At 43.5% G+C, this 22,825-nt stretch overlaps 3 protein-coding genes and 1 pseudogene across 4 annotated transcripts; 1 reads left to right on the top strand and 3 right to left on the bottom strand.

Moving 5' to 3' along the window:
• Positions 1-2,300: 2,300 nt before the first annotated feature.
• On the bottom strand, positions 2,301-13,339 carry LOC109943507 (protein NSP-INTERACTING KINASE 3-like). Its single transcript, XM_020546724.1, has 3 exons — positions 13,222-13,339; positions 13,102-13,139; positions 2,301-2,822 (listed from the first exon to the last, which is right to left on the bottom strand). The coding sequence occupies exons 1-3, from the start codon at positions 13,222-13,224 to the stop codon at positions 2,567-2,569; spliced, it is 297 nt and encodes a 98-aa protein (XP_020402313.1). The 5' UTR covers positions 13,225-13,339; the 3' UTR covers positions 2,301-2,566.
• On the bottom strand, positions 13,149-14,118 carry LOC109943506 (NADPH--cytochrome P450 reductase-like; annotated as a pseudogene).
• Positions 14,119-15,008: 890 nt separating this feature from the next.
• On the bottom strand, positions 15,009-17,024 carry LOC118473162 (extensin-like). Its single transcript, XM_035961892.1, has 3 exons — positions 16,283-17,024; positions 16,030-16,171; positions 15,009-15,920 (listed from the first exon to the last, which is right to left on the bottom strand). Exons 1-3 carry the CDS (start codon positions 17,022-17,024, stop codon positions 15,827-15,829), a joined length of 978 nt encoding a protein of 325 aa, XP_035817785.1. The 3' UTR covers positions 15,009-15,826.
• Positions 17,025-17,067: 43 nt separating this feature from the next.
• Positions 17,068-21,444, top strand: LOC100191916 (uncharacterized). 2 transcript variants are annotated; one of them, XM_008675432.3, is made up of 7 exons: positions 17,068-17,434; positions 18,011-18,394; positions 18,986-19,225; positions 19,655-19,766; positions 19,853-20,027; positions 20,247-20,487; positions 20,570-21,199. In XM_008675432.3, the coding sequence occupies exons 3-7, from the start codon at positions 19,030-19,032 to the stop codon at positions 20,863-20,865; spliced, it is 1,020 nt and encodes a 339-aa protein (XP_008673654.1). In that variant the 5' UTR covers positions 17,068-17,434; positions 18,011-18,394; positions 18,986-19,029; the 3' UTR covers positions 20,866-21,199. The 2 variants fall into 2 exon arrangements, with proteins under 2 accessions (XP_008673654.1, NP_001130812.1); NM_001137340.1 differs by lacking the exon at positions 18,011-18,394 and having other exon boundaries at positions 17,243-17,434; positions 20,570-21,444.
• Positions 21,445-22,825: the final 1,381 nt, after the last annotated feature.

The following is a 22,825-nucleotide window of genomic DNA, read 5'->3' as shown; positions in this document are numbered from 1 at the left end:
TGCGCAACCAACCATGCAACCATCATGAGTGCTTCCTCCTCCTTCTTGTTGTTATCGTCGTATATTGACCCCCCAACTTCCCATCTTTTCCCATCTCCATCTCCCTCACCCAGTTGTATCACCATAGAACATTGACCTCCCTCCATTGGCATACTTTCGAACCGCTGTTGTGACTCTCTGCCTCCATGCACCCATGTAGGCAGCGGTGCAAGAACAACCGAGGGAGAGGAGAAAGGAGGTGTCGCCGCTGACGATGTGTGGTTAAACAGTTGAGGGAGAGGAGCATGCATTTCAGATCCCGAGTTTAGTTTTGTATTGGATATTAATAAATTATTTGTAACATATTAAGGTTGACGATAATATGTATTGCTCGTTTTGATATAATCGTTGTACACTAATATTTTGTCAAATTATGTGCTTCAAGGGAAGGGCATTGTACTAGTGAGTATTAATAGATGGGCTATTTTTAGTTAAACCTTCAGCTAACTAATTGACAGATAACTAGATAGTCAATTTTTATTAAGGCGGTGTTTGGGACTGCTCTAGCTCCGGAAAATTTGGTAGAGTTAGTAGAGTAGGTCATTAGGTGCTCTAGAAAATCGTGGAGCTGGAGTTGTGAACTTTTAAAAGACATTTATATAAGCCATTTGTTTATTATTTAAATTAAAAATACCTTTTAGACTACTTAAAGTTATATTATAAACTATAGCTCCATGCTGGAGTTGGAACCTAGAGCAGTCCCAATTATCCCCTAAGGCCTATTGGTTGGTGCCACAGTTTGTTATACCAAATTTTCGTCAAACTATAGCTGACACGGAAAGTTTGGTGAATTAAGTTGAAGGCCACTTGTGACAAAGTTTCAGCAAGAAAAATAAGTCTAAGAGCCTATATAGGAGGGCTCCCAAACCGGACCTGGCTCCTGTAGAAGCTCTACCTAGCTCCCAAATCGGACTCGTCTCCATTTCCCAAACCGTGCGACGGTTTTGCTTCTAGCCGAAGGCTCCTGCCACGTGTCTATGAGCCACGTGGCGGCACCGGACCCTAGCCCGAGTGGAAAATGGGAACTAAGGGCACACATGTTGGCCTGAAGACTTGGGTCCCATCTACTGGGGGTCTGGATGCCAGGCGGGGAAGACCGGGACCCTTGTGCGGGGGTTCGGATAGTACTCGTGGAGGTTAAGGACCCGCCCATGAGGTCCAGACGACATACGTAGGGATCCAAGTCCCACCTAAGGGGGTCCGGACCCATGGTAGTGGTCCATGAGCACTTTCACCCTAGGGACACGTGGTAGCACCGGACCTCTCCCCGAGTGGGGAGCTAGCCTCGATGCCAGTAGTCCTGTTAGGCGGGTCTGGACCCGTGAGCTCGGCTGCTCAGTTACTCAGCATGCGGTTAGAGCTAATCACATGGGTATATGTTTTGACACAGTACAAGTGGGTACCCGGTTACACGGTACCGACAATATCTTTTAATTAAATTTTAAGAAAGTTTGACCCTCACGTTTTTAAAAGAATAGAGGAAGTAAGAGTGAAGAGAAAGACAATTAAACTAAGATAAACACTTTTTAAAGAAGGAATTAGCATCCGATGCTGTTGTCGATAGGGGTAGTAATGAGCTTTAAATTTTACAATATAAAATCTAAGAGTTAGATCAAATTAAGATCAAACTTTATTTCTATTTATTTTTAAACTAAAATTATTTAAGAGCTCAAACAAATTGTAAAGAAACAATTATATCATGCATTACCAACCTAGATGCAGGCGATCAATGGGGCATGGTGTGTGGAATAAGCTATCCACGTAAAGATGGCAATGAATACTCGCTATCCGAAACCCAGTAGTTTTTTTGCTCTATTATAGCATAGTTTGAACTAATTTCTCTATCTATATGTTTAGTTAATGGGTTCAAATGAAAACTTAACAAGTATATGGATATGAATTTATTCTTCCACTGTCCATACCCGCAAACTCAAGTTTTAAAAAAATCCACATTAAAATCAACCTAACTTATAAATATGTTTTATAATATTATTAATTGAATATGTTCTAGTTAAAATAAACTCTAGGTAAAATAAACTCCATATAATAAAGTTTAAACTAAAATTAGTTATCACCTTTTTATACTGGCTTAATAATATACTAGGTATGTGCCCGTGCGTTGCCACGTACGCACAATTACATAAAAACAAACATATATATCCTCGGCATCAATATACCACAAATCATTTGCACAAATGAATACCACCACAACTATATATAGACAAATCACACATTACAATCCACCGGATTTTTGTCGCCCCTTGCAACAATACAAAAGTTGTTTGATAAAATTATAGTGTGCAACGATTACATAGAAATAAACAACATATATATTCTCGACATCAATATATCAAAATCATTTGCACAAATGAATGCCACCACAAGTATAGGCAGACAGATCACACCCTACAATTCACTGGATTTTTTCCCTTCCCTATCTGTCCAATGTAATACAACAATAATATAGGCTTGATATGGCAAGACACCTATGCGACCTGTGCGATGGCCGATCCGATCGATCAGATGGTCACCTTAGTCCAGAGAGCTCCATGGCTTCTACACCAAGCGAGCATTCGTCCGCTGCAAAATCCATGTACTTTTGAAGTAGGAGCTCCGATGAGACGAACTCTGGCGTGTCCACGTTCTGCGACACCTCCCATCTCTCTGTGAGCCTGTCTCCTTCCAACATCCTGATCACCTCGGACATTCTAGGCCAGTGAGATAGGTGGTACTGACTCAACCATGTCCTAGTTGCTACCCAGGCCTTTGTCCACCTTCTTAACCTGGAAACATGGTCATGGCAATGACAAAAGCTTGCAATTCTCAAAGAACTCTCAAGAGACTGAACTGAAGGGCAAAGCAAAACAAGGTATAAAATATAATAAAGGAAACATAGGCGATTTTTATCTATAAGTTTTAAAGAAAATCTGAAATTGGATAAGTAAACACAAGATGCATGCCTACCCAGTCGAGCACTCTACCTTTCTGTTTTGCTACTCTTCCAAAATCCAACGCTTTCTAACCAGTGATCAACTTGACTAACAGAACCCCAAATCCAAACACATCAGACTTCTTTGATGACTGGTCGTATCTGGGATGCTGAGGTGAGATGGGTCACAATGATGCTTATGGTTCGTTGTTTACAGGGGCTAATAATCATGGCTATTTTTTTTCTTATGATGCAAAAGCAGCATGATCTAATTTCTAAATAAGAATATGAAAAAGACAAGTATTTTTTGGAAGCATGATCTAATTTCCAAAATATTCTTATGCTTTACTATGCTGAATCAATTAACTCTTTTTTCCACAATAAGATGTGAGATGGCTTCACAGGATATACAAGATTGTTCCTAGGTAAAAATAGTGGTTGAAGAAATTCTGACATGACATCAGAGTAACTTCATAGCTGTCTGAAAGGGAATTAGGCTTACACCTAGTCCCTAATTAATTTTGGTGGTTGAATTGCCCAACACAAATAATTGGACTAACTAGTTTGCCCAAGTGTATAGATTATACAGGTGTCAAAGGTTCACACTCAGCAAATAAAAAGATCAAGTTTTGGATTCAACAAAGGAGCAAAGGGCCAACCGAAGGCACCTCTGGTCTGGCGCACCGGACTGTCCGGTGTGCCACCGGACAGTGTCCGGTGCACCACCGGACATGTCCGGTGCACCAGAGGACTCCAACGCAAACTCGCCACCTTCGGGAATTTCCTAAGGCGACTCCGCTATAATTCACCGGACTGTCCGGTGTACACCGGACAGTGTCCGGTGCGCCAAGGAAGAACGGCCTCAGGAATTCGCCAGCTTCGGGAAACTCCAACGGCTAGTCCGCTATAATTCACCGGACTGTCCGGTGTGCACCGGACTGTCCGGTGCAACTCCGGAGCAACGGCTTTCTCCGCGCCAACGGCTACCTGCAACGCAATAAATGCGCGCGCAGCGCGCGCAGAAGTTAGGCGCGCCCATTCCGGCACACCGGACAAGGAACAGTAGATGTCCGGTGTGCACCGGACACCCAGGTGGGCCCACAAGACAGGAGCTCCAACGGTCAGAATCCAACGGCAGTGATGACGTGGCGGGGGCACCGGACATGTCCGGTGTGCACCGGACTGTCCGGTGCGCCATCGAACAGACAGCCTCCCAACGGCCACTTTTGGTGGTTGGGGCTATAAATACCCCAACCACCCCACCATTCATTGCATCCAAGTTTTCCACTTCCCAACTACTACAAGAGCTCTAGCATTCAATTCTAGACACACCAAAGAGATCAAATCCTCTCCAAATTCCACACAACGCCATAGTGACTAGTGAGAGTGATTTGCTTGTGTTCTTTTGAGCTCTTGCGCTTGGATTGCTTCTTTTCTTTCTCACTTGTTCTTGAGATCAAAACTCCATTGTAATCAAGGCAAGAGGCACCAATTGTGTGGTGGCCCTTGCGGGGAAGTTTTGTTCCCGGCTTTGATTTGAGAAGAAAAGCTCACTCGGTCCGAGGGACCGTTTGAGAGAGGGAAGGGTTGAAAGAGACCCGGCCTTTGTGGCCTCCTCAACGGGGAGTAGGTTTGCGAGAACCGAACCTCGGTAAAACAAATCCGCGTGTCTCACTTACTTATTCGCTTGCGATTTGTTTTGCGCCCTCTCTCGCGGACTCGTTTTTATTTCTAACGCTAACCCGGCTTGTAGTTGTGTTTATATTTGTAAATTTCAGTTTCGCCCTATTCACCCCCCCTCTAGGCGACTATCAATTGGTATCAGAGCCCGGTGCTTCATTAGAGCCTAACCGCTCGAAGTGATGTCGGGAGATCACGCCAAGAAGGAGATGGAGACCGGCGAAAAGCCCACTACAAGCCACGGGAGCACTTCATCGGAAGAGTCCCGCACCAAAAGGAGGGAGAAGAAGAAGAGCTCCTCCAACAAAGGGAAGGAGAAGAAATCTTCTTCTCACCACAAAGAGAAGAAGGAAAGATCTTCTTCCCACAAGCTGCACCGGAGTGGGGACAAGCAAAAGAGGATGAGGAAAGTAGTCTACTACGAGACCGACACTTCATCAACATCAACCTCCGACTCCGATGCGCCCTCCGTAACTTCTAAACGCCAAGAGCGTAATAAGTTTAGTAAGATCCCCCTACACTATCCTCGCATTTCTAAACATGCACCTTTACTTTCCGTCCCATTAGGCAAACCACCAACTTTTGATGGTGAAGATTATGCTAGGTGCAGTGATTTAATGCGATTTCATCTAACCTCACTCCACAAAAGTATATGGGATGTTGTTGAGTTTGGTGCACAGGTACCGTCTGTAGGGGATAAGGATTATAATGAGGATGAGGTGGCCCAAATCGAGCACTTCAACTCTCAAGCGACAACAATACTCCTCGCCTCTCTAAGTAGAGAGGAGTATAACAAAGTGCAAGGGTTGAAGAGCGCCAAGGAGGTTTGGGATGTGCTCAAAACCGCGCACGAGGGAGACGAGCTAACAAAGATCACCAAGCGGGAAACGATCGAGGGGGAGCTCGGTCGGTTCCGGCTTCGCAAAGGGGAAGAGCCACAACACATGTACAACCGGCTCAAGACTTTGGTGAACCAAGTGCGCAACCTCGGGAGCGTAAAGTGGGATGACCATGAAATGGTTAAGGTTATTCTAAGATCTCTTATTTTCCTTAACCCTACTCAAGTTCAATTAATTCGTGGTAATCCTAGATATACTAAAATGACCCCCGAGGAAGTTATCGGGCATTTTGTAAGTTTTGAGTGCATGATCGAAGGCTCGAGAAAGATCAACGAGCTTGACGAACCCACCACATCCGAAGCTCAACCCGTCGCATTCAAGGCGACGGAGGAAAAGAAGGAGGAGGCTACACCAAGTCGACAACCAATAGACGCCTCCAAGCTCGACAATGAGGAAATGGCGCTCGTCATCAAGAGCTTCCGCCAAATCCTCAAGCAAAGGAGGGGGAAAGACTACAAGTCCCGCTCCAAGAAGGTTTGCTACAAATGTGGTATGCCCGGTCATTTTATTGCTAAATGTCCTATATCAAGTGACAGTGACCGAGGCGACGACAAGAAGGGGAGAAGAAAGGAGAAGAAGAGGTACTACAAGAAGAAGGGCGGCGATGCCCATGTTTGTCGAGAGTGGGACTCCGATGAAAGCTCTAGCGACTCCTCCGACGACGAGGACGCCGCCAACATCGCCGTCACCAAGGGGCTTCTCTTCCCCAACGTCGGCCACAAGTGCCTCATGGCAAAGGACGGCAAAAAGAAGGTTAAATCTAAATCCTCCACTAAATATGAATCCTCTAGTGATGATAATGCTAGTGATGAGGAAGATAATTTGCGTTCCCTTTTTGCCAACCTTAACATAGCTCAAAAGGAAAAATTAAATGAATTAGTTAGTGCTATTCATGAAAAGGATGACCTTTTGGATTCCCAAGAGGACCTCCTTATTAAGGAAAATAAGAAGCATGTTAAGGTTAAAAATGCTTATGCTCTAGAAATTGAGAAATGTGAAAAATTATCTAGTGAGCTAAGCACTTGCCGTGAGATGATTGACAACCTTAGGAATGAAAATGCTAGTTTAAATGCTAAGGTTGATTCTCATGTTTGCAATGTTTCAACTTCAAATCCTAAAGATGATAATGTTGATTTACTTGCTAGGATTGATGAGTTGAATGCTTCCCTAGCTAGCCTTAGAATTGAAAATGAAAAATTGCTTGCTAAGGCTAAAGATCTTGATGTTTGCAATGCTACTATTTCCGGCCTTAGAACTAAGAATGACATGCTACAAGCTAAGGTTGTAGAATTAAAATCTTGCAAACCCTCTACATCTATCGTTGAGCATGTATCTATTTGCACTAGATGTAGAGATGTTAACATTGATGCTATTCATGATCATATGGCTTTAATTAAACAACAAAATGATCATATAGCAAAATTAGATGCTAAAATTGCCGAGCATAACTTAGAAAATGAAAAATTTAAATTTGCTAGAAGTATGCTCTATAGTGGGAGAAGCCCGGGCATCAAGGATGGCATTGGCTTCCAAAGGGGAGACAATGTCAAACTTAGTGCCCCTCCTAAAAAATTGTCTAACTTTGTTAAGGGTAAGGCTCCCATGCCTCAGGATAACGAGGGTTACATTTTATACCCTGTCGGTTATCCCGAGAGCAAAATTAGGAGAATTCATTCTAGGAAGTCTCACTCTAGCCCTAATCATGCTTTCATGTATAAGGGTGAGACATCTAGCTCTAGGCAACCAACCCGTGCTAAGTTGCCTAGAAAGAAAACTCCTAGTGCATCAAATGATCATAACATTTCATTTAAAACTTTTGATGCATCTTATGTTTTGACTAACAAATCCGGCAAGGTAGTTGCCAAATATATTGGGGGCAAGCACAAGGGCTCCAAGACTTGTGTTTGGGTACCCAAAGTTCTTGTGTCTAATGCCAAAGGACCCAAAACCATTTGGGTACCTAAAGTCAAGAACTAAACTTGTTTTGTAGGTTTATGCATCCGGGGGCTCAAGTTGGATACTCGACAGCGGGTGCACAAACCATATGACAGGGGAGAAGAAGATGTTCTCCTCCTACGAGAAAAACCAAGATCCCCAACGAGCTATCACATTCGGGGATGGAAATCAAGGTTTGGTCAAAGGTCTTGGTAAAATAGCTATATCTCCTGACCATTCCATTTCCAATGTTTTTCTTGTAGATTCTTTAGATTACAATTTGCTTTCTGTATCTCAATTATGCAAAATGGGCTACAACTGTCTATTCACTGATGTAGGTGTCACTGTCTTTAGAAGAAGTGATGATTCAATAGCATTTAAGGGTGTGTTAGAGGGTTAGCTATACTTAGTACATTTTGATAGAGCTGAACTCGACACATGCTTAATTGCTAAGACTAACATGGGCTGGCTCTGGCATCGCCGACTAGCACATGTTGGGATGAAGAATCTTCACAAGCTTCTAAAGGGAGAACACATTTTAGGACTAACAAATGTTCATTTTGAGAAAGACAGGATTTGTAGCGCATGCCAGGCAGGAAAGCAAGTTGGCTCTCATCATCCGCATAAGAACATAATGACGACCGACAGGCCACTGGAGCTCCTACACATGGATCTATTCGGCCCGATCGCTTACATAAGCATCGGCGGGAGTAAGTACTGTCTAGTTATTGTGGATGATTATTCTCGCTTCACTTGGGTATTCTTCTTACAGGAAAAATCTCAAACCCAAGAGACCTTAAAGGGATTCTTGAGATGGGCTCAAAATGAGTTCGGCTTAAGGATCAAGAAAATAAGAAGCGACAACGGGACGGAGTTCAAGAATTTTCAAATTGAAGGCTTCCTTGAGGAGGAGGGCATCAAGCATGAGTTCTCTTCTCCCTACACGCCACAACAAAATGGTGTAGTGGAGAGGAAGAATCGAACTCTATTGGACATGGCAAGAACCATGCTTGATGAGTACAAGACTTCGGATCGGTTTTGGGCAGAGGCGGTCAACACCGCTTGCTACGCCATCAACCGGTTATATCTTCACCGAATCCTCAAGAAGACATCATATGAACTCCTAACTGGTAAAAAGCCCAACATTTCATATTTTAGAGTCTTTGGTAGCAAATGCTTTATTCTTGTTAAAAGAGGTAGAAAATCTAAATTTGCTCCTAAGACTGTAGAAGGCTTTTTACTTGGTTATGACTCAAACACAAGGGCATATAGGGTCTTTAACAAGTCTACTGGACTAGTTGAAGTCTCATGTGACGTTGTGTTTGATGAAACTAACGGCTCTCAAGTAGAGCAAGTTGATCTTGATGAGACAGGTATTGAAGAGGCTCCATGCATCGCGCTAAGGAACATGTCCATTGGGGATGTGTGTCCTAAGGATTCCGAAGAGCCTCCAAGTGCACAAGATCAACCATCCTCCTCCACGCAAGCATCTCCACCAACTCAAAATGAGGAAGAGGCTCAAGTTGATGAAGAAGAAGATCAATCAAATGAGCCACCTCAAGATGACGGCATAGATAAAGGGGGAGATGCAAATGATCAAGACAAGGAGGATGAAGAGCAAAGGCCGCCACACCCAAGAGTCCACCAAGCAATCCAACGAGATCACCCCGTCGACACCATCCTCGGCGACATTCATAAGGGGGTAACTACTCGATCTCGTGTTGCACATTTTTGTGAACATTACTCTTTTGTTTCCTCTATTGAGCCACACAGTGTAGAGGAAGCACTCCAAGATTCGGATTGGGTGGTGGCGATGCAAGAGGAGCTCAACAACTTCACTAGGAATGAGGTATGGCATTTAGTTCCACGTCCTAACCAAAATGTTGTAGGGACCAAATGGGTCTTCCGCAACAAGCAAGACGAGCATGGTGTGGTGACAAGGAACAAAGCTCGACTTGTGGCGAAAGGATACTCCCAAGTCGAAGGTTTGGATTTCGGTGAAACCTATGCACCTGTAGCTAGGCTTGAGTCAATTCGCATATTATTGGCCTATGCTACTTACCATGGCTTTAAGCTTTATCAAATGGACGTGAAAAGTGCCTTCCTCAATGGACCAATCAAGGAAGAGGTCTATGTTGAGCAACCTCCCGGCTTTGAAGACAGTGAGTATCCTAACCATGTCTATAAGCTCTCTAAGGCGCTTTATGGGCTCAAGCAAGCCCCAAGAGCATGGTATGAATGCCTTAGAGATTTTCTTATTGCAAATGGATTCAAAGTCGGAAAGGCCGATCCTACACTCTTTACTAAAACTCTTGAAAATGACTTGTTTGTATGCCAAATTTATGTTGATGATATTATATTTGGATCCACTAACGAGTCTACATGTGAAGAGTTTAGTAGGATCATGACACAGAAATTCGAGATGTCTATGATGGGGGAGTTGAAGTATTTCTTAGGATTCCAAGTGAAGCAACTCCAAGAGGGAACCTTCATTAGCCAAACGAAGTACACTCAAGACATTCTAAACAAGTTTGGGATGAAGGACGCCAAACCCATCAAGACACCCATGGGAACCAATGGGCATCTCGACCTCGACACGGGAGGTAAGTCCGTGGATCAAAAGGTATACCGGTCGATGATAGGTTCTTTACTCTATTTATGTGCATCTCGACCGGATATTATGCTTTCCGTATGCATGTGTGCAAGATTCCAAGCCGACCCTAAGGAAGCTCACCTTACGGCCGTGAAACGAATCTTGAGATATTTGGCTTATACTCCTAAGTTTGGGCTTTGGTATCCTAGGGGATCCACATTTGATTTGATTGGTTATTCAGATGCCGATTGGGCGGGGTGCAAAATCAATAGGAAGAGCACATCGGGGACTTGCCAGTTCTTGGGAAGATCCTTGGTGTCTTGGGCTTCAAAGAAGCAAAATTCGATCGCTCTTTCCACCGCCGAAGCCGAGTACATTGCCGCAGGCCATTGTTGCGCGCAATTACTTTGGATGAGGCAAACCCTGCGGGACTACGGTTACAAGTTAACCAAAGTCCCTTTGCTATGTGATAATGAGAGTGCAATCAAAATGGCCGACAATCCCGTCGAGCATAGCCGCACTAAACACATAGCCATCCGGTATCATTTTCTTAGGGATCACCAACAAAAGGGAGATATCGAGATTTCTTACATTAACACTAAAGATCAATTAGCCGATATCTTTACCAAGCCTCTTGATGAACAATCTTTTAACAAACTTAGGCATGAGCTCAATATTCTTGATTCGCGCAATTTCTTTTGCTAAGATTGCACACATAGCTCTTTTATATATACCTTTGATCATGTCTCTCTCATATGCTATGACTAATGTGTTTTCAAGTCTATCTCAAACCAAGTCATAGGTATATTGAAAGGGTATTGGAGTCTTCGGCAAAGGCAAAGGCTTCCACTCCGTAACTCATCCTTCGCCGTCGCTCCAAGAGTTTCTCCATTCTTGGGGGAGAAAAGCCTGAGCATCAAAGAAAAGGACTTTGTCTTTGGGGGAGAAAGTAAGAGCCCAAGGCAAAAGGACCGAACTTCATCTTTGGTATAATCTTGACTCATTTATTTATGACCAAAGGGGAAGATAGCACTTCAAGGGCTCTAATGATTCCGTTTTTGGCGATTCATGCCAAAGGGGGAGAAAGTAAGAGCCCAAAGCAAAAGGACTGCACCACCACCAATTTCAAAAACTTAGTGTTGAATATTTTCAATTGGTATCCTATTGTGTTCAAAAAGGGAAGAAAGTAGCATTTCAAAAAGGGCATATCAAAACCCTCTTGAACACTAAGAGGAGGATCTCATTTAGGGGGAGTTTTGTTTAAGTCAAAGGAAAAGCATTTGAAACAGGGGGAGAAAATTTCAAATCTTGAGAAATGCTTTGCAAATCATATTCATTTACCTTTGACTATTTGCAAAAGAACTTTGAAAAGGATTTATAAAAGAGTTTGCAAAAACAAAACATATGGTGCAAGCGTGGTCCAAAATGTTAAATAAGAAAGAAACAATTCATGCATATCATGTAAGTATTTATATTGGCTCAATTCCAAGCAACCTTTACACTTACATTATGCAAACTAGTTCAATTATGCACTTCTATATTTGCTTTGGTTTGTGTTGGCATCAATCACTAAAAAGGGGGGGATTGAAAGGAAATTAGGCTTACACCTAGTCCCTAATTAATTTTGGTGGTTGAATTGCCCAACACAAATAATTGGACTAACTAGTTTGCCCAAGTGTATAGATTATACAGGTGTCAAAGGTTCACACTCAGCAAATAAAAAGATCAAGTTTTGGATTCAACAAAGGAGCAAAGGGCCAACCGAAGGCACCTCTGGTCTGGCGCACCGGACTGTCCGGTGTGCCACCGGACAGTGTCCGGTGCACCACCGGACATGTCCGGTGCACCAGAGGACTCCAACGCAAACTCGCCACCTTCGGGAATTTCCTAAGGCGACTCCGCTATAATTCACCGGACTGTCCGGTGTACACCGGACAGTGTCCGGTGCGCCAAGGAAGAACGGCCTCAGGAACTCGCCAGCTTCGGGAAACTCCAACGGCTAGTCCGCTATAATTCACCGGACTGTCCGGTGTGCACCGGACTGTCCGGTGCAACTCCGGAGCAACGGCTTTCTCCGCGCCAACGGCTACCTGCAGCGCAATAAATGCGCGCGCAGCGCGCGCAGAAGTCAGGCGCGCCCATTCCGGCACACCGGACAAGGAACAGTAGATGTCAGGTGTGCACCGGACACCCAGGCGGGCCCACAAGACAGGAGCTCCAACGGTCAGAATCCAACGGCAGTGATGACGTGGCGGGGGCACCGGACATGTCCGGTGTGCACCGGACTGTCCGGTGCGCCATCGAACAGACAGCCTCCCAACGACCACTTTTGGTGGTTGGGGCTATAAATACCCCAACCACCCCACCATTCATTGCATCCAAGTTTTCCACTTCCCAACTACTACAAGAGCTCTAGCATTCAATTCTAGACACACCAAAGAGATCAAATCCTCTCCAAATTCCACACAATGCCATAGTGACTAGTGAGAGTGATTTGCTTGTGTTCTTTTGAGCTCTTGCGCTTGGATTGCTTCTTTTCTTTCTCACTTGTTCTTGAGATCAAAACTCCATTGTAATCAAGGCAAGAGGCACCAATTGTGTGGTGGCCCTTGCGGGGAAGTTTTGTTCCCGGCTTTGATTTGAGAAGAAAAGCTCACTCGGTCCGAGGGACCGTTTGAGAGAGGGAAGGGTTGAAAGAGACCCGACCTTTGTGGCCTCCTCAACGGGGAGTAGGTTTGCGAGAACCGAACCTCGGTAAAACAAATCCGCGTGTCTCACTTACTTATTCGCTTGCGATTTGTTTTGCGCCCTCTCTCGCGGACTCGTTTTTATTTCTAACGCTAACCCGGCTTGTAGTTGTGTTTATATTTGTAAATTTCAGTTTCGCCCTATTCACCCCCCCTCTAGGCGACTATCACTGTCAACAGCCAATTCTACTTCAACTATGTTCTCATAGAACAACCAAGAAACTATAATAGGTAGGAAACCAAGAATGACCTTTCTTTTTGAAAAATTCAAGGAACTACCTTTTCTTGACTTTTCTGTTTCTTCCCACCAGCTTTGCCTAGAGACAAGTAAATGCATTCATAATCCAAACAACCCAAAACACCACCAGCAAAAACAGGCAACAGATAAGGTATAAATACCATTTTCCTTGACTACTGGAACATTCAGCTCCTCGTCTTCATCTTCAGAATCAAGATCCATTGTGGAAGAAGGCAAACAAGAGGTCAAGGAAACAAAAAAGTGACAGTATATTAAGGAAGGGTGTATGTTGTATCTGACCTTTTCCACCATCTTATGTTGCACATATTCTTTCGTTGGCCCTTCCCGAGAGAATGCAACAATTAGCTCAGAAAGCGCCCCCTCCTCAAGGAAAGTTTGCAACTCATCTTCATATATGTAGTCCTGAAGGGTGGTAATTCAGAACAAATTCTATCAATTTTTGCTGATAAACACAACGATAACACAATCAATTGTGTTCATAACCAGCGACCCTTACCATATTACGGTTCCTGCATCCAAAGAAAAGAATTGAAGTGCCCAATTCTGCCCCAGATTGTTTCAATGCTAACCTTTCATGCCAGAAGGGAGGGAGTGAAAGAATAAGTTAAACTACTCTCAAGCAGCCTTGCAAATACACATCCACTAGATTCTTGGAAAACAAACCTGCAAGAAGCCTCTAAAAGGAGCCAGCCCTGTCCCAGGACCAATCATGATAATAGGCGTGGACGAATCAGCAAGTAACTTGAAATTTGACTACCGCACAAAGATGAGAGCCCAGCTGCATTCTTCGCTATATTCCAGAGGAATTGTATTCTGTCAAGCATATGATCAAACCAAAGAATAACAAATCATACTATTAGTAACTTCGTTATTGCTGGAAATTCAGGAGCTCAATGACCAACAAAGGAATTTTTAGAAGAGCCTACCTTCATCCATGTTGAACAAACTCCTTGGTGGATCCTTCCTGTTGGTGAAGGCTCATAAACTAATGCACATGTTACATGAATTCTGGAGGGAGCCATCCTACTGAGACATAAGTTGTCAAGAGGCCTCCCTAATGGAAGGTACATACCACCACCTCAAGCATAATGATATGCCACACCGATATGAACAAGACAGTCCAACATTATCACATTAGGGTATGATGACCATAGATAGATCATAGATAAATTAAAAGGTTTGAGGAATGTAATTAATGTAAATGAGAACATGTGCCACCTCCTATATGACAGTCAATTAATTTCACTGTATGGTTGCCACTAACAAAATAAATGTCTTTCAGTTCAGTTTGTATAAAATGATCTTGTGGATGCAAGTGTTTTTCCATCTGAACTCAAAGCAATAGCAATAGTTGACCTAGGATGTGGCAAAAGAGATAAAAACATGGCAAGCCAGCGATGCAGGGACTGTGATTCTGCCCTGTACACAGTGAGGTTTAAACGAATCATCCAAAAAAAGAAAGATGTGAATAGACTCACATGACAACCATCAAATAAATGAGGATCAATGCTTTAGTGGTAATGCCATTCTCAAACAATATCATTTTAGTTGTTTTTGAGTTTTGACAATGTACACGTGTGCTTTGACATGCTTGATCCACCGCTGCAAGCTTACTTTGATTTCTGTGACCTATGGAAACATTTAGAATTTTGGCAGCTTGTTGTTTTCTCTTTTCTGGAGTGTGATCTTTTAAAAACATGATATGAACTCAGAATTTTTTATCATGATAAAAAGTCTGTTTGGATTGATGGTTACATTATGCTACTTCATGCTTCCATGTCTCACTCTGTGATTCTGTTCCACTTGATTCTGATATAACTAAAGTTTCTAATGTTGCATATTCCCAAACACTTACCCGGTTCATTCTTCTTTGCTGTGGTTTGAGAATCCAGGAAGGTGTCGACCTCTCCTGTTAGTTGTTTTTGTGATTACTGGTACCCTTACTGCTTCCAGAAGTTGCAAGCAAAAGCCTTCTATAAGAATATGATCATGGAATCGATCAAAAAGTTGGGAGAATCGTCAGTTTGTAGAGCACTTCAAACCAACAATTGTTGTACTACAAATCAACATATAACATGGTTCCATTGCAGTTAGCAATGTACCAATGGGATATCCAGTACTTTAGTCTTCAGCAACCTATCAGGCCCGCTCCCAGCCAACCTCACATGGACCCAATGGCATGTGGTGTCCAGTGGTCATGTGGTTAATGGTATATCTGCACTAGTTGGTTATCATCCAATGTGGATGAACTTCGGAAATGAGTAAGTATGATTATGTCTATTTTATTTTCTAAATTCTAAACTTCTCATTATAAGTTTTATTTGTTGAATCATGTTCTAGAGTATGATTTGGTCGTATTTGTACCTCCCGAGTGGCTTTTCAGCTAAAGGGAATAATTAAAGCATGTCCATCATAACATTTTTCTCTTTTTTAATCGGACCGACACTAATAGTGCCTATTTCTATTCTTGAATATAAATCATATGCAGTTTCTAAGCCTACTTTAGAAGTGGTCTGTTAGTTGTTAACTTATTATAGGACTACAAAATCAAGCTGCTACAGATTACAGAACACATATTTACTACGCCACTTGCACTACAAGTTGCTATACATTGGTTTTCTAACTTGGACACACAATTTACTTGTCAGTTTTTTCCTCGGCATCCAGTTTCATGTCAAGCTGATTGTTCTAATTAATTATTTTTTGACTGCCTCAGCGGACTAGAACATGCAGAAACTGAAACAGTCATGACGACCTACCGTATTCGTCGATCGACGCATTTGCTAGTGGCGATGAACGACCCACCGGAGGTCCTGTCGAAGTTGGTGCCTCCATGATACTGAAGAAACAAAACACATGTTAAACATTACTATCCTTTTATTAGAAATCAAGCATCCTACTCATGTGAATTACTATTGCTGTAGCCCTTTGGGAATTTCATCGAGCACCTGGGATGCAGCCTGTAGTGCTTGGACAGAAGAGCGGTGGAGGAAGAAGTGTTTGGTGTGGGGGTCACCGTGTGTCCTTTGGGCATTCCATCGAGCACCTGGGATCTCCTCCTCGGCACCGAAGAAGAGCGGTGGAGGCCGACTGGAGGAGGGGGAGGCGAAGACATGTGCCTTGCTAGGGCGTGAGACCAAAACCCTAACCAGTAGAACTCGGCGAGAGGGAAACAGAGGGAGAGTGGTCAGGCTGACTTACTGTTCCGTAGAGAGCGCAAATCGTGCGTCGATCCGGGGCGTATGAATCGCCTTCCTTGGATAGCGCGGCGCGGACACAGATGGGAGTTCTTCATGGTGATGCCACAGAGATCGCCCTGGGTGCCGACGTCGCGCTTGAGGCGGATGTATCCCCACGAGTTCTTGACGATCCAGTTATTGACGCGCTTGAGGGGATGAGGCGGCGGTTGGAGAGGCTGGGGCAACGAGAGATTAGGGGGGGTCCGCGGACAGCTTTCCACCCATCGCGGCGTGTGCGGTGGGCGTGGTGCGGACGCGCGACGCGAGATCCAGGGGACGGCGCAGAGGCGGTTGGAGAGGATGGGGCGAGGATCCAGGGGCCGACGCAGTGAGGGGAGAGGAGGAGGAGGTGGTGGCGGCGCAGTGAGGAGTGGAGGAGGAGGTGGTGGCGTAGGGGCGCGGACGCGCGGTGCGAGATTTCGGGAGAGGAGGTGGTGGCAATGGAGGGAGCGCGGATCACATGGGCAATGGAGGGAGCGCGGATCGCAGGGGGAATTGCAGCAACGGCCCCATGGATGGAAGGCTTTCCTCGGATGGCAGGAGTGCGGAGGGCGCGCTGGCGATTGATGGAAGCCGCGGCTGCGGCGCTGCCGCGGATGCGGGCGGTTGCCTGCGGGGTGGCTGCGGGTTGCGGCGGCAGAACGTTCTGTGTGGACGTCTATACTGCTAATATAAGTAGTAGTAAAGATATTAATTGGATGCATTATTTTTTATATTAATATTAGTGGGTATAGGAAACCCGTCAACGCTGCCATTTCCCATTTGTAGATCCACGAGACAGGCATAGGCACCGTCGCACAGAGCTGGGACTTTTTTTTAAGCACCACAGAGCTGGGACTTTGAGAGGGAGGACTCAGCGGGCTCCAAAGCCGACGAGGATAAAGAGGAGCCCGGCTCCGCACGCGGGAGCGAGAGGATCGCCGGCGCAGGATGTGGTGCGCATCGTGCTTGGCGTCCGCCTGCGCGGGCTGCACCTGCAACCTCTGCACGTCGGCGGCATCGGCCGTGTCCCGCCGCTCCGCGCGCCTCGCTTACTGCGGCCTCTTCGCCGCCTCCCTTATCCTCTCCTTCTTGCTCCGCCAGTTCGCCGCGCCGCTCCTCAAGCATATCCCATGTATGTCCCACAATTGCTTCTCTCTCCAGCAACCCCAACCCCATCCTATAGCCCTAATTTCTCTTCCTTTGAATGCTCTTGCTGTTTCTCCCTCCAATTGCTAAGATCGATAAACCTGCGTGGAGTTCCTATCTTCAATTTTTGTGGCAGTGCTAGTTAATTTTGTTAATTGCGATGTAGCGTGCCGCTAGATCGACCTTACCCTTTGTTTGGCTGGGAATTCGCCACCGAATGCCTCCTATTTGCTGTGGGCTGACTTGGGGAATTCGGGGATGGTTGGTTTCCGGGACTAATTTTCATTTTATTTCCTAAGTTGCCAAATACGGAAACTATTAGCAAATTAGGGATTAAATGGAATAAAATGATGGGACTAAAACTTATTCCCTAGAAATCCCGCCACGGATGCCTCCTATTTTAGTCACTGTTGTGGGTCATCCATTTAACATTTTTTATGTTCCTCAACATGCACGATTTCAGTTTTTAGCTTGATCTAGATGATGATTTTGAGTTCGGAAGTCAGATAATTTCATGAGCTTTACGTGTAATTTGTAAACATTTGCTCTCTCGAATGTGTAGGATTCACTAAATTTCTCCATGTCCTGAAGGCTTAAGATGCAGAAAAGTAATGTGGAGTGTCCTTTTGCTCCACAAAATGAAATGCATTCCTTCAGTTGAATATTTTACTGTTTCGTCGTTCCCATAGAGTACTTGCAGACAGCAGAGGGTTTTTTCTGGACAACAACAGCAGAGGTTGCTACTAGTTGTTGTCGAAAGTTCTAATATTTGCAATTTTGCAACCCACAAGTGTTGACTCTTTGCTATTATACCACCTCGGTCTATGATTTGTGAGTCCGTCTGTCTATGATTTGTGGGACCAATGGCAAAGTGGTGAAGCCCAATGATGATGATGGCAAAATTGCAAATCCCTTAAAGTTCGGTGCTGTACAGAAAAGACATCTGGTATGTAAACCAAAAGGATGCTATAGAACTTTCCACAAGGGATTGACATTTACCAGGTTTTTTTTTCTTAGGCACAGCCCCTGAGTGTTATTCCTTTCTTGTGCTGTAAATATCTAGAACTGTGATTTTTGTTACAGTGCATGTTCATAAGCCATAAGTCTTGCACAGGTTGAGAATCGAGCACAGATGGCTGTTTACTCCTTAGAGCCTCTTTGAAACTTAAGGAATTTCATGGGAACTGTGTAGGAATTTTGAAAGGAAGACACAGGATTCAAGAAAAAAAATCCCATCCGTTTTTCCTAAGAGGGCATTAATGTTTTTTTAAAATACTTCAGCATGATTTTGACACATGCATCGTTGATGATTTGTGTGGTCTTGTTGTCATCACTGGGAACAACTTTGCCTATTTACCATAAATGCATGCTGGTGTACTGATGCAGAGAATGTTTGATTTGTAAAACTGTCGAATTTTTGTTTTGGAATTTTGTTCCATCAAATTATTGAGCTTATGATAAATCAGATGGACTTTTGAGGCATTGATTTAATGGTCCTGTAAGTGGTCTAGTAAGTCTGTAATGTATTGCATTGCAGGGATAAATGCGTTTGATCAAACACCACCAGAAGAATGGTTTCAAATGAATGCTGTTCTTCGTGTAAGCCTGGGGAACTTCTTGTTCTTTGCAATATTTTCTCTCGTGATGATTGGTGTGAAAGACCAGAATGACCGGCGAGATGCCTGGCACCATGGTGGCTGGATTGCAAAGATTGCTGTATGGGCTGTTCTCATTGTTCTTATGTTCTGTGTGCCGAACATTGTCATTACTATTTACGGTAAGTCAGTAACCTCGTTTTCCTCATCATTCATATTATGCTATCTTTAGTGCAAATTTGAGTGTGCATATCTTAACATGTTTGTTGTAACAAGATGCTTATGAATATTGTTTGCAGATATCTAAAATAATCTCTTTTCATGATAATTTTATCACTTGTGTATTTGGGCTTGAAAGTTTTGCATTACCGAATACCGATAGATTATGTTCAGGCTGATACCTCAATTTGTCGGTTTCTTTTTTTTCCTTGTGTTGACATTATCTCCAAAGCCAGAGAACTTCAGACAGCTTCAGTTAATTCATAGATTGCACTACATATACCTCCTTTTGCATTTCTAACTACTGGTAGATTCTCGTGGTGCCCTGTAATCCTTATGAGCCAATTGTCTTTTTCAGTGAAGTTTCACTATTTTTTTACATTGGTTTGCAGAGGTACTTTCGAAGTTTGGATCTGGCTTCTTTCTTCTAGTACAGGTTGTGATGCTTTTAGACTTCACAAATAATTGGAATGACTCATGGGTTGAGAAAGAAGAGCGGAAATGGTTAGTGTGCTGAGCACAAGCTAGTGATGCTTGAACACACTTTATCTCTTGTGATGTTGATCACGGCATCTTATTTGATATTTCAGGGAAATAGCTTTGCTGGTAGTGACTGTGGTTTGCTATCTTTCTACATTGGCCTTCTCTGGTGTGCTCTTCATGTGGTTTAATCCATCCGGTCATGACTGTGGTCTCAATGTGTTCTTTATCGTCATGACACTCATCCTTGCTTTTGCGTTTGCAATAGTTGCTTTACATCCTCAGGTAACATACCTCTTCAAACATCAAATCTCTTCAAGCTATAATAAGAACAAGTATTTATGTGCAATTTTGAAATAACTATTGGTAGGCTCCAAGAAACCTGAATCATTTGATTTGTCTTAATGATCCAAATTTCTAATGCATCGGTCCATAGAGTTTTCTGCTGATGCCTCATAAATGTTGTTGTTTATATGCGTAATGGAATACCATTTTGTTTCCCAGGTCCATGGAAGCGTTATGCCTGCTTCTGTCATTTCTGTTTACTGCGCATACCTGTGCTACACGAGTCTCTCGAGTGAACCGGATGACTATGAGTGCAATGGGCTTCACAGGCATTCTAAGCAGGTTTCAATGAGTGCTCTTATACTCGGGATGCTCACTACGGTGCTCTCTGTTGTGTACTCAGCAGTCCGTGCTGGATCCTCGACTACATTCCTTTCACCGCCATCATCTCCTAGATCTGGTAAGGATACTCTCCAATTACAACCGCCTGCACAGCCGGATGCTTGGCCGACTGTCACTGTGATGAAAAAAAATGCATGCAGGAGCCAAAAACCCGCTACTCGGTGACGAGGAGGACGGCAAAGGCGATGGCAAAGAAAGCGAACCGCGACCCGTGAGCTACTCCTACACCTTCTTCCACCTCATCTTCGCCCTTGCAAGCATGTATTCAGCCATGCTCCTGACCGGCTGGACGAGCGCTGCATCAGAGAGCTCCGAGCTGATGGATGTTGGATGGACGACCGTCTGGGTGCGCATCTGCACGGAATGGGTCACCGCCGGGTTGTACATCTGGACCCTCATCGCCCCACTGCTCTTCCCAGACCGTGATTTCTCCTAGGCACCCACGCACCCATAGCCTATGAGTTGTTTGGTGGTGTTAGTTGCGATTGTGAATATGAATAAGCCGAAGCTGGGAGCTGGTAGGGATCTGGTATTGTCTCTGTATGCTATCTGGCATGCCTAATGTGATGGCACTGGTTAGTACCTGTTTGTATGGCCTTGTATAGAATATATTTCGACCGAGTGTAGGTTGTGGACTTTAAAGTCATATAGCTATACTTGACCTGATGTCAAGTCGCGGTTGTGTGTAATGACGACAATTATCATGTGTAAGAATACGTCTATTGCTCGTAATGTTGTAATAACTACGACTGTAGCTTGTGTTTAGGGCATCTACAACCTACTACATAAATACATAAATAACATATATCTTAGGGTTTTTAAAGTTGGTGCTCTCAGTTTTGCTAATGTCCTCATTTTTATTCTTAGTCGTGTTTTTTTTCTCAGTTTTGTCCTTCTAGTGTTATAGAGCAGAAAAACAAAACTGAGCAGAAAAACAAAACTAAGGGTAAAATGAGGAACACTAGCAAAACTGAGGATACCAGCTTAAAAACCCTATATCTTAAGGGGTAAGTACAAAAAATAAAGAGACGTATTTTGGTTAAGTAATATCTCGATTCTCTAAGTCTAGATATGTTCCATTCATACAATTCATATAAGGTCTTGTTCGGTTAATTCCCTTACCCATGGATTGGATGGGATTGAAAAAAATAAGAAGTTTGACTTCTTTGTGATTTAAACCCAACCAATCTCACTCAATCCACATGGATTGAGAGCTAACCGAACATGCCCTAAATGAGTTGTATATTTTCACTCATACAACTCATATAAATGAGTCGTATATTGAGGGGTTATTAATAAGATATAAGACTTACCTACATTGAGTTATGTATGAAGAAGTTTCTTAGATATATTTAGAGTTTGAAGAACCGTGATATAGTATATAGTTTGTACATGCTTTTATACACATGTAGCGCGGATGATTGCAGTTTTGGATTGTGTGCCTCTAGGAAGAGATTAGTGGGTGGGTAAAATTACTGAGAACGAAAGCATGAGGGCATGTATAGTGATGTTTAATGTAGATGCTCTTGAGATATTTAAAGAGGGTATTTGCAAAAAATCGTAAAGTCGTCTCTCCATGAAGAAACTCTCTGGCTCGAAACCCATGTATCAACAGATGCCTCACTTCCTATTGTACGAATTCGTCGTCTGTTGTATCGATACAATGTTGTACAAACGCATTTACTTCTGTATTTATTAATAGACTATATTTATAGACACTAAATTATATAATAGAGTTAGTTGTCTCTTGTGCTTGGAGAACCGTTTCGGTGTCTCTCCACTATACACGCCCTGAGGGCCAAGACGTGTTGCTAGCCACATTAGTTGACGCCTCCAACGATGAGTACCATCTGCTTAAAGGCTATTTCCAACGACTTAATGCACTGTTCATTTCATATTAAAACCAGTTGTTTGGACTGCTGTAGCTATAATCCATAGAGACAAAAATATTGTAGAAACAGTAAAAGTAGTTATAGCCAAACGAACAAGGCCAGCCAAGCGAACAGGATGTTTATCTTTTATTATAAACTTCACTTTGTAAATGTATAGCCTACAGTGTAATACATTATTTTGCACAAGCGTAGCCTTCAGAGATGTCCTTTCTCCTATATAATGATGTTTGGGCAAGCTTAGACTTATTTTGTTCATATTAATACAATCTTGTTAAGTTTGTTTTTCTAAATTGTGAACATATTAAATACTGAGTAAAGTGTATTTCTGGTCCCTTAACTTGTGCGAGTGTGTCAACTCGATCTATAAATTTTTAAAGTGTGCCTATTAGAGTCATTCACATATTCACTGTTTAGGTCCTACTTGGTCCAAAACTGACCGAGTCGTCTTTCTCTTTTGTCGGGAACCATAATTAGGGGTACCCCCAAGACTCCTAATCTCAGCTG

The sequence above is a fragment of the Zea mays genome, chromosome 1 (assembly GCF_902167145.1).
Source record: "Zea mays cultivar B73 chromosome 1, Zm-B73-REFERENCE-NAM-5.0, whole genome shotgun sequence".
Classification (NCBI taxonomy): Eukaryota; Viridiplantae; Streptophyta; class Magnoliopsida; order Poales; family Poaceae; genus Zea; species Zea mays.
The sequence above is the reverse complement of the archived record's forward strand: the minus strand, read 5'-3'. Positions and strand labels throughout refer to the sequence as shown.